This window comes from Nicrophorus vespilloides, unplaced genomic scaffold (genome assembly GCF_001412225.1).
Source record: "Nicrophorus vespilloides isolate i.1.1-1 unplaced genomic scaffold, Nicve_v1.0, whole genome shotgun sequence".
In the NCBI taxonomy this organism is placed as follows: Eukaryota; Metazoa; Arthropoda; class Insecta; order Coleoptera; family Silphidae; genus Nicrophorus; species Nicrophorus vespilloides.
This window is the reverse complement of record NW_017097122.1, coordinates 1-9,678: the sequence shown is the minus strand read 5'-3', so window position 1 is coordinate 9,678 and position 9,678 is coordinate 1. Positions and strand designations below refer to the sequence as shown.

Genomic DNA, 9,678 nt, shown 5'->3' with positions numbered 1-9,678 from the left:
GTTTTAATGCTCAAATCGCTTTTAATTTATTTCTAAATTCATTTATCTTTTACATGGAGACTTATAATGAGTTGGCTATGGTTTTTATAAATTTAATCATAGCCAACGCGTTATACATCAAGAATTGAAGATAAAATACTGAAACAATTCTAATTTATTGGGATAGTGAGTGATAGTAAGTGAATAAACAAAATCTTTTTTTTAGGAACTATTTATTTATTGTAAAATAAAAATTGCACCATATTTTTTTTTAAGGATTATAAAGTCGCATACAAATATAGTTGCATATATAAAATACTACATAATTGCGTAATAATAATAAGAATATAAAAAGGGTAAAAAAAAGAACAGAACAAGAGAAATCCTAAATATTCAAAAGACGAACTAACTTACTTCTATCAAACGCGGCACAAAGTAGTAAAGACAATCAGAAAAATTAAACGATAAACAAAAATTATTAGAAATATTATGAAAAAAAATACAGTCTTATAGATCTCGACAGTCTCTTCGTTTCTTTACATCCAAATATGCGATCACAATTATTAAAAATGAAGTTAATTAAAAAAAAAGCACAAGACAAGTATCATTATATCTTGCACACATATATATATATAATATATTTAAGTGTTACCTTGCGAATAATTTAAAATTACTCAAGAAAAATAACACAAAAAAAAGTTTGATGTCAATTTGTGACTCACAGTATCACAAAGTAATAAAAAAATTAAAGAACGTGAAAATCCCTTCTATCAAGAAAAAACCGGAAACATATTTGTTTCCGGAAAGGGTAGCTATATCATTCACAGTATCACTAAAAGTTTTTTTTCAAAATTTTCTTAAAAAAAAAAAGATATTTTGGTTGAAATTTCATCAACATTTTTCCTTCCTTTTTACGTTTCATAAACTCCCTCGTACTCATCTAGCATTGATAGGAATTCCTTTCCAACCGCACACACAAAACAAAACAAATTCAATCAAGTGTACGAAATACAAATTGTTGATGTTGATACTATTGTGCGCGTTACGCATACTAAACTTATGCAGAGATTGATGAAATACAAATGTCTTAAAAATGTATGCTTAATAATCATCAGTCTTCTTAAAAACACTATAATTTATTTATAGCAATAAACATATCTAAAATTATATATATTTCTATATATATGTATAGGTATATATATATACATAAATAGGTATATATATATATATTTATATATATATAGCATTAATTGAGAGGAAAAAAGATTCCTATTTTTGTCGTTTCAGACCAAGGTACTCTCGTTTATAAAAATATAAATTACCTGAGATTGGGAAAATACCCTGAGAGTTTTTCATCAATTAATCAATATTAAAAACTAAACCAATATGTGACAAAAATTTGGTTATAGTGTGTCTACATTGATTGGTTATAGAAAAAAAAATGGTAAATAAAAAACTTAAAAATAGGAGATTTGCGTTGATTAGAAATGATTATATAACTCTATCAAACTTTTTCGTGCGAGTTAACTTTTTGTTTCTTTTGTTCATCAACGAGTTTCGTACAAGAGTACAAGAAAAATACTCTAATACATCGAAAATTCTTTTTTTTTATATATATAATGTTAAATACTACAGGAAAAGGCCAGGCAATGGTCAAATTTTGTTACATTGAAATGCCCGTTCGTAAAAATAACCAAAAAAATGCAAAATTAAAATTGTTTGGTTCTCAAAAAGGACAATTTTTTTTTGTCATAGTCAATTAGCCATTAGCCTGGCTTTAGTTGTTGGGTTTTGTTTCCCGTTTCCGATTTAGTACTTCTAAATTATTTGTACTCTGTTGTTGCCGAAGTCGACGATCGCGATTTTACCTTGCGGTGTAAGAGTGATCCCACTGGGTCTGTCTAGATCGCCTATATTTGTACCAGTATGCCCGATCATCCACAAGAAATTGCCTATCTCATCGAACACTTGGATGCGATTGTTACGTGAATCAGCGATGATGATCTTTCCTTCGTCATCGCACACAACACCCTGCGGCCTCAATAACTGCCCTTGCCCGGAACCCTCTTCAGCCAAGAATTGGGCATGAACAAAGTCCCGATCGACGATAACCATACGATGATTATTGAAGTCTGTGACGACAACTCTGCCTTTCGGTGTGAAGCAGATGCCGCGCGGCGAATCGAAATGCTTCCACATCGAGGAGACACCTTCGAATCCGAACTTTTTCAGGTAGGTGCCTTTGCTGTCGAACAGTTGAATACGATGGTTCCTCGTATCGGTGACAACGATCTGACCGGCAGAGTTCACGGCCACGTCCCACGGATAATTGAATTGTCCGTTTCTGCAGCCCTTCTCACCTATGATCTGCACCAGAGTGCCGTCCATTTTGAACACTTGGACGCGATGATTGTCCTTGTCGGCGACAATGATGCGTTCGGACGCATCGACGGCGACTCCTGCCGGCCTGTCGAACTGCCCGGGCGCATTTCCGTAGCTGCCGAACTTGCTAAGGAATTTACCCGTGGGTGAGAATATCTGGATTCTGTTGTTGCTCCTATCGGCAACCACGAAGTTTCCTCTCTTGTCGCAGGCAACTCCCCACGGTCTGCACATGTAACCATCGCTCACACCTTCCAAACCGAACGTGTCAATCGGGAAATGTCCTCTGATGCTTCGAACAATAACGGGGAACTCGCATCCAAATATGGGCATGCCCTTGGGCATTCCCGGCAAGTAAGTCTCATCGGGAATAAAGTTGTAAGGAGAGAAATCTGTGAATTTGCTGTTCTGCCGATTGTTGTTATTGTTGTAGTTCGATTTGTTGTTGGGATAGTAGACAGGGTAACTGTAAGGGTAATTGTTGTTGTGTGGTGGAGTATAGGGATTGTAACTGAAAGTACCCATATTGGCGATGGCGCCCAACAAGTGATGTTCGGGTGGAATAAAATACAGATTGGCCTCATCCAAAGTCATCAGCTCTGGCCTCAACCCCTTCAACGACGTCACCTCCATCATAGCTTTCTCGTTGATAATTGCCAGTTCCCTGACCATCCCATTGTTCATCGCGTCGTTCAGTATGTTCGACGTAACAGCAATATTGTTCATAGCGGTCTTGATGACTTGCGCTTGGTTCTTGTAGAAGAGATACTTGGATCTCTTATGGTTTTCGATCTTCATCACCAAATCCCTTTCCCTATCCTCTAGGGCGTTCCTGAAACGTTTCATCATGCAACGAATGTCAAGGGTCACCTGATGCATCTTCAATTCGAAATTGTCGCTCGTCCGTTGGATGGCGTTGATTGTATCTAGGAGCATGCCCGAAGCAGCCCTCATTTCCATCGTCAAACTGATGGCCATCGCCCTGTTCTTTTCCTTGAATTCGTTCATGTAGACGACACTATGTTCCCGGTGATCGATCTGCACGCAATCGATGCACGCCGTCGCCGCGCAATTCTCGCAGTACAAACGGTTCGATTCAATGTTCATCTCGCAATTGTGCGAAACAAGAACATTCATCGAAGTCAATCCCGAATTGGTGTGCGGACCGATGACCGGCAGCGCAACGGCCGCATTGAAGACGGCTTCCGCGATCGAAATTCTTCGGATTCTATGGTCTTTCGTTAGCCTCACTCTCTGATGGGCTAGCACGCACATATCGCAAAGCACCTCTCTGCAATCGTTACATTTCGACGTCGCTAACATTCCCTCCTCATTGCAGTTCGTACATCTAAGAACATCTTCGGGCCGCTTCAAAATAAAATTACTCAATTAATAAAGTAAAGAGAGATGCGAGCAAAGCGAGCAAGTACTTGAAGCATTTCTGATGTGTAAATCGAGACTCCATTGGAAGGACCAGTCATCATGGATGGGTGACACGCATTGTATCCAAGTGGCGAGATGCAACTTGCTACCGCTTCCTCTTCTTGAGTTGGTGATTGAATCGGCGGCGGGTGAATCGGTGATGATGGCAATTGCATCGATTGAGGCGAAGAAACAGTAGGATACAATGGACTTTTTCGTTGCTGCTGCTGTTGCTGTTGTTGAGCATTATTCGTTGGATTCATTGTATACGTTGTTATCGCTGGAACAACTAAAAAAATAACAATCAAACAATAAGTTCAAACCATTTTCATTCTAATTGTTGTTTCGATTTTCCTTACATTCGTCCACCATGTTACTAAGCAACGACTCTGTAAATGCATCCAAATTCCACATCCTATGAACAAACTAAATTTCGAATATTTAACGTTACATCTTAAATTCACTCTAACTACAGTGCAAAATATGAAAAGAAAATGCAAATTCTACAAGAAATACTAAAATAAAAGGAAATTCAACCGTTTTCAGGTAAATAATGCACATCTGGTTGTGTTTCTAAAGACCGGTGGGGTCCGTCCTCGTGCAAAAACCTTTTCCATTAGGGTGCTCAGGTAAAAAGTTGTGAGCTATTATGGCACTTTCTTTGGTTTTCTAGTTTTGTGTTGAACATAAAGCGGCCGAGATTCTAGAATTTCAGAGAAAAATAATGATCCAGAGGAAGTATCAATAATTGGTTGAGAGACAAGTGGGAAGGGACATGTGGTGTTCATTAATGGGGAAATGTGCAAACAGCGCCTGTGTCGATGAGCTGGCTGGAAAGCAAGCAGGCAAGCAGACATCGATCCCAAACGAAAATCCCTTTATTTCGAGGGGATGCAATAAGTGATGAAAGGAACCGAAAAAGGGCAGAATAATAAAAGCGATGTTGCCCTACGCAGCAGCAGTAGCATCCCACCACATGCAACATTTCGGCAACGTTCTCATCACTGCTGTCTCGTGATGGGACTGTCGATGGAGGATCGCACACAACACAACTAATGTTTCTAATGTTTCGCAACTAGCAGATGACTTGATTGCATTGAATGCGTGCGTAAACTATTCCAAATTTTTTGACTGCGTTAATTTTTGAAGGGTTAACCTAAATTATTAATATTGTTTGCATTCAATTCGAAAACGATTGAAAGAAAAAATTAAGAGAGAGGAACCGGCGGCGCTGCTGCGTTGAATTGAAAACGTTAAATGAAAATGACCCAGTTGGTAGTAAATTGATGAAGGCCAAATCCATAAAAGAGGTTCCCGTAATTCTCGTTGTGCGAGGCTCAACTTTCAGTCGAAGAATATCTGATGGGATCCAGAAGTAAATGGCACTCGTGCAGATTGGCGGTGCAACGCGACAGCGGAAGGGTGCAATGGTGCGTGGGACAAGAGCAAGCATGGAAATCGAAGCTGAAGAGACTCGCGTTCGTCCCGTTCATCCTCTTGGCCGTCATACTGGTATGTCTTTTCTTCACGCACGTGTACACGGCGGCGGCGGTTTCGACGATGCCGAAACCGAGCTCAGATACGAAAGAAGATTTAACGATGAGACGCAATGTCGGAGACAGCGAGGGTTTTGGAGCGGAGGAACGCGATATTATACAAGAAACGAAAACCTCTTACATAACAGCAACAACTACGTCGCCAACTTCGGCTTCGGAACGAATCAAAAGGTTTGTTAACAACGATGAGGTAATAGTTAATGGCAGTGAAGAGGATATGTACGGCGCCGAGAGCAAATTAATTGTTTGGAGGATTCCAGAAACGCGAAGTAACGAGCGAGATGTTCTCCTCGACATCGACGCACCTTCAAATCCGTTAACGAAAGAGGAAATTGAGCATCAGAACTTTTGGAAGCTAAAGTATTCGCCCGAACAAGTCAGGGAAATGCAAGCGAACAACATGAAGAAATTGATGGATCTCGATATGAACCCGTGCGAGGATTTCTATCAGTACGCGTGCGGTAATTGGCACAAATACAATCCGATACCGCCAGACCGTTCAAGCTTCGACACATTCGAAATGCTCCGCGAAAGTCTAGATTCTGTGTTGAAAGATTTGCTGGAAGAGGACGTCCCAGATGATCCGTTAGTAATCGATAAAGAGTTTTGGAATAACTTGAAGAATCGCGACAAAAGACACGTGTACGATTTCTATAAAATCGCAGAAAAAAAGAAAGTACCGAAACCGTTCTACCAAGTGATCCTGAATCATTCGCATCCGCAAACAGAAGACGCCATCTCCAAAGCGAAATTTTTATTCAAATCGTGCATGAACGAGGAGTTAATTAAGATAAGAGGCATCAAACCGTTGCTGTATTTGATCAAGGAATTGGGCGGATGGCCGATCTTAGATGCAGCATGGAACGACACCAGATTCGATTTCGAGTGGCTTTTGGGCCACCTCAGACTCTACAACAATGACATAATCATCTCGGAATGGGTCGGCCCGGATATCAGGAATTCCGAAGAGTACGTGATTCAAATCGATCAATCGACTTTGGGACTTCCGTCGCGCGATTACTTCATCGAGAAGGGCAACAGGAAATTCGTCGACGCCTACAAACATTTCATAGAAACTGTTGCCGTCCTTTTAGGCGCAGATCCGACCGTAGCGAATCAAGACGCCGAAGATATCGTCAATTTCGAAATAGAGTTATCTTCCATAACGGTTTCCGCTGAGCACAGGAAAAACGTATCGGATATTTACGTTCGCTTGAAATTGCGGCAACTGCATTCGATAATACCGCAAATCGATTGGTTCAAATACATTGGAATTATAACGAATCGCGACGTCGATCCGGAAGATCCAATAGTAACGTTCAGTTTGAATTATCTGCACAGATTGGTGGGATTGTTGAGTACAACGAGTCCGCGAACTACGGCTAATTACTTGTTGTGGAGATTTATCAGGCACAGAGTGAATAATTTAGATGATAGATTCCAAGATGCTAAGCAGAGATTCTACAAGATCTTGTTCGGACGGGAGCAATCTCCGGCGAGATGGCAGAGCTGCATATCGCAAGTGAATTCGAATTTGGGCATGGCTTTGGGGAATCTGTTTGTTAAAAAGTATTTCGATGAACGTAGCAAAAATGATACGCTGAAGATGACGAAGCAGTTGCGGCAATCATTTAAAGAATTGCTGATGGAAACGGATTGGTTGGACGTTGATACGAAGAAGGCGGCCGCCTTGAAGATAGATTACATGCGTTTGAAAATTGGATACCCGAATTACATTTTAAGTGAAGGAGCTTTGAATAAGCGATACAGCGACGTGCAGATTCATCCGGATTTTTACTTTGAAAACACTTTGAGCATTCTGCAACATTTGACGCGTTTGGAGCATTCGAAACTGACGACCGTGGTGGATAAGAATTACTGGAATTCACCACCAGCCGTGGTGAACGCTTACTACAGTCGCAACAAGAATCAAATAATGTTCCCGGCCGGGATACTGCAGCCGCCGTTCTACCATCGCCACTTTCCGAGATGCTTGAATTACGGTGGGATCGGTGTAGTCATCGGGCATGAAATGACTCACGGCTTCGACGACAAGGGGCGACTCTTCGACAAGGATGGCAATTTGAAGATCTGGTGGAAACGGGAATCGATCGATGAATTCCATCAACGTACCAAATGTCTGATCGATCAGTACAACGCGTACATCGTGCCCGAAGCAAACATGCAGATGGACGGGACAAACACGCAGGGTGAGAACATCGCCGATAACGGCGGTATAAAACAGGCGTTTCGCGCTTACAATCATTGGCTGAAGAACAACAGGAAGAGCATCAAGAACGAACGATTGCCCGGTTTGGATTTGGATAATATGCAGTTGTTCTTTCTGAACTTTGCGCAGATCTGGTGCGGGACGACGAGACCGGAAGCGGCGAGGAACAAGTTGAGGACTGCCGTACATTCGCCTGGGAGGTTCAGAGTCATCGGTACGCTCAGCAATTCCAACGAGTTTGCGAATGTTTACAACTGCCCGGTTGGTTCGCCGATGAATCCAAAGACCAAATGTAAAATTTGGTAGATTCCACTTTACAATAACGTTATTTTTAAGTAATTTTCAACAATAAGCATATGTATTTAACTATTGTTTTTTTTTGTATATATTATAATCTTGAAAAACGAAATTTTGACTACATCTAGTTTATTTTTCCACATCCTCCTCTCACACTTAATCATAACTAGGGTTTGTTGGTTTTTGACTAAATTCGATAACAGGTTATTTCCAACTAACGATTTTTGAGCGTAAAATACAAAAAATAATTAATTATTTGATTAAAAACATAAACATTATGAGAAATAGTTCGCGATCCAGTAAACACTTAATATTATTAGTATTTATAAATAAACGAAATTAGTAAACTTTAGTTATTAATATTAATAATAAATAATAATATTAACACAAATATTTGACGTTTAGAATTTGACCTGGAAGCTTTTTTTATATACAAAAATTTTCAATGATTTGTGTTGTTTTTAATATTTGATAAATTTTAATCCAAATAAAAGTGTTGAAACGTTTAAAATGGGTCGTATATGCGTCACAACGACGAATCATAGGCTGCTATGAAGGTTTAAACAATTCTTATTGGTGCACGAAAAGAAAGAAATAAGATTTAAAAATTTGGACGATTTCGATAGGAAAACGTTTTTGCGCGTCTCTCTATGCGTCCCGATAAAAATCAACAGTTGCAGCTGCAAATTACATTGCTAAATGCTAGAAAAGGGATCGGTCATCCCCGGATCTTTTCGTTCTTAACAATTCTATTGGTTCTAATAATCGGATCGGCGCGGTCCACTCAAACCATCATTGGTGGTTGGTTCATCACTAAATATTTTTTTTTGTTTTATCCAAATCGAATTTAATAATAGCAATAATCAAAATGGCTTAGATGAAAAGTCAAATTAAGTTAAGAGATGGCTGCGATACGGGGGGTTTTTGTTTTGGAAAGATTTATGGCGAAGTAGGCTAAAATCAATGGTAGAAAAAAAAGAAGGGAGATGAGAGAAATGTGAAGACGCGCGATACGGGGGAGGGAGGACGACCCTTTTTCTTGGAAAAGTGTGCGTGTGGAGGGTGTCAAGGGTAGCGGCAGTGGTGGGGGGAGGTACGAAGAAGGACGTTCGTGTGGTGCGGATGATGCAAAAGTCCCGCAACTTGCCGACAGTTGTATTAGGTCAGGGGCTGAATTTTTGGAGAGGGTCGCCCGCAACATGCACAAACCCCTCCGCCCCTACCGCACGCGTTCCGTTATTCCCCCGATCGTTATTTTGGGAAAGTAACCTTGAAAACCCTCCCCCTACCATGAACTACATTACTTTAACTCAACTTCAATACTCCATTCTATATATATATATATATATAATACGCAAACAATTGTCTTTCTGAAGGCCGCAAGAGGTCTCAATAATTTATAATAACCTATATATTCATTTTAAAATATATTAAAATGTAATGGAATTGCAATACTTATATATGATTCAATATTACTTACAGAAATCCACAAGATACTCTTCGCAGTTGATATATGAAATGCTTCTCTTTTTTCTCCTCTCTTTTCTTTTTCTTTCTTTCTTTCTTCTTCAGCAATGCACAAAATTCGTAGTTGATAGTGTCGATGCAAATCTCTTACTGAAGAAGAAAAAGAGGAAGACACGTTTCACGCTAAAACTGAACTGAATTTTTGTTGCTCTCTCTAGGATGCAAAAAAATCCACTGAGATGCGAATGAAAGTGAGCCAGCTTATATGTGCGCCCCCAAAACTAAGGGATGACTTCAAGCCACCCCACCACGCACCTCTTAGCAGATTTCCGAAACACCCCCTCC

At 40.0% G+C, this 9,678-nt stretch overlaps 1 protein-coding gene and 1 pseudogene across 3 annotated transcripts; one reads left to right on the top strand and one right to left on the bottom strand.

Annotated features, from left to right (window-relative positions):
* Nucleotides 1-1,216: 1,216 nt before the first annotated feature.
* Nucleotides 1,217-9,599, bottom strand: LOC108559036 (E3 ubiquitin-protein ligase TRIM71-like). Of its 3 annotated transcripts, XM_017916164.1 has the most exons (4): nucleotides 9,347-9,599; nucleotides 4,143-4,209; nucleotides 3,792-4,072; nucleotides 1,217-3,729 (listed from the first exon to the last, which is right to left on the bottom strand). In XM_017916164.1, the coding sequence occupies exons 2-4, from the start codon at nucleotides 4,195-4,197 to the stop codon at nucleotides 1,798-1,800; spliced, it is 2,268 nt and encodes a 755-aa protein (XP_017771653.1). In that variant the 5' UTR covers nucleotides 4,198-4,209; nucleotides 9,347-9,599; the 3' UTR covers nucleotides 1,217-1,797. The 3 variants fall into 3 exon arrangements, with proteins under 3 accessions (XP_017771653.1, XP_017771655.1, XP_017771654.1); XM_017916166.1 differs by lacking the exon at nucleotides 4,143-4,209; XM_017916165.1 differs by lacking the exon at nucleotides 9,347-9,599 and having other exon boundaries at nucleotides 4,143-4,285.
* On the top strand, nucleotides 5,054-7,932 carry LOC108559035 (annotated as a pseudogene).
* Nucleotides 9,600-9,678: the final 79 nt, after the last annotated feature.

Bases quoted from the DNA above. Each gene is read 5' to 3' on its own strand.
- LOC108559036 (XM_017916164.1), bottom strand. From the start codon at position 4,197: ATGTGGAATTTGGATGCATTTACAGAGTCGTTGCTTAGTAACATGGTG. The intron at 4,073-4,142 runs GTAAGGAAAATC...TTATTTTTTTAG, and splicing joins TAGTAACATGGTGGACGAAT to TTGTTCCAGCGATAACAACG. The intron at 3,730-3,791 runs GTACTTGCTCGC...TTTATTTTGAAG, and splicing joins ACACATCAGAAATGCTTCAA to CGGCCCGAAGATGTTCTTAG.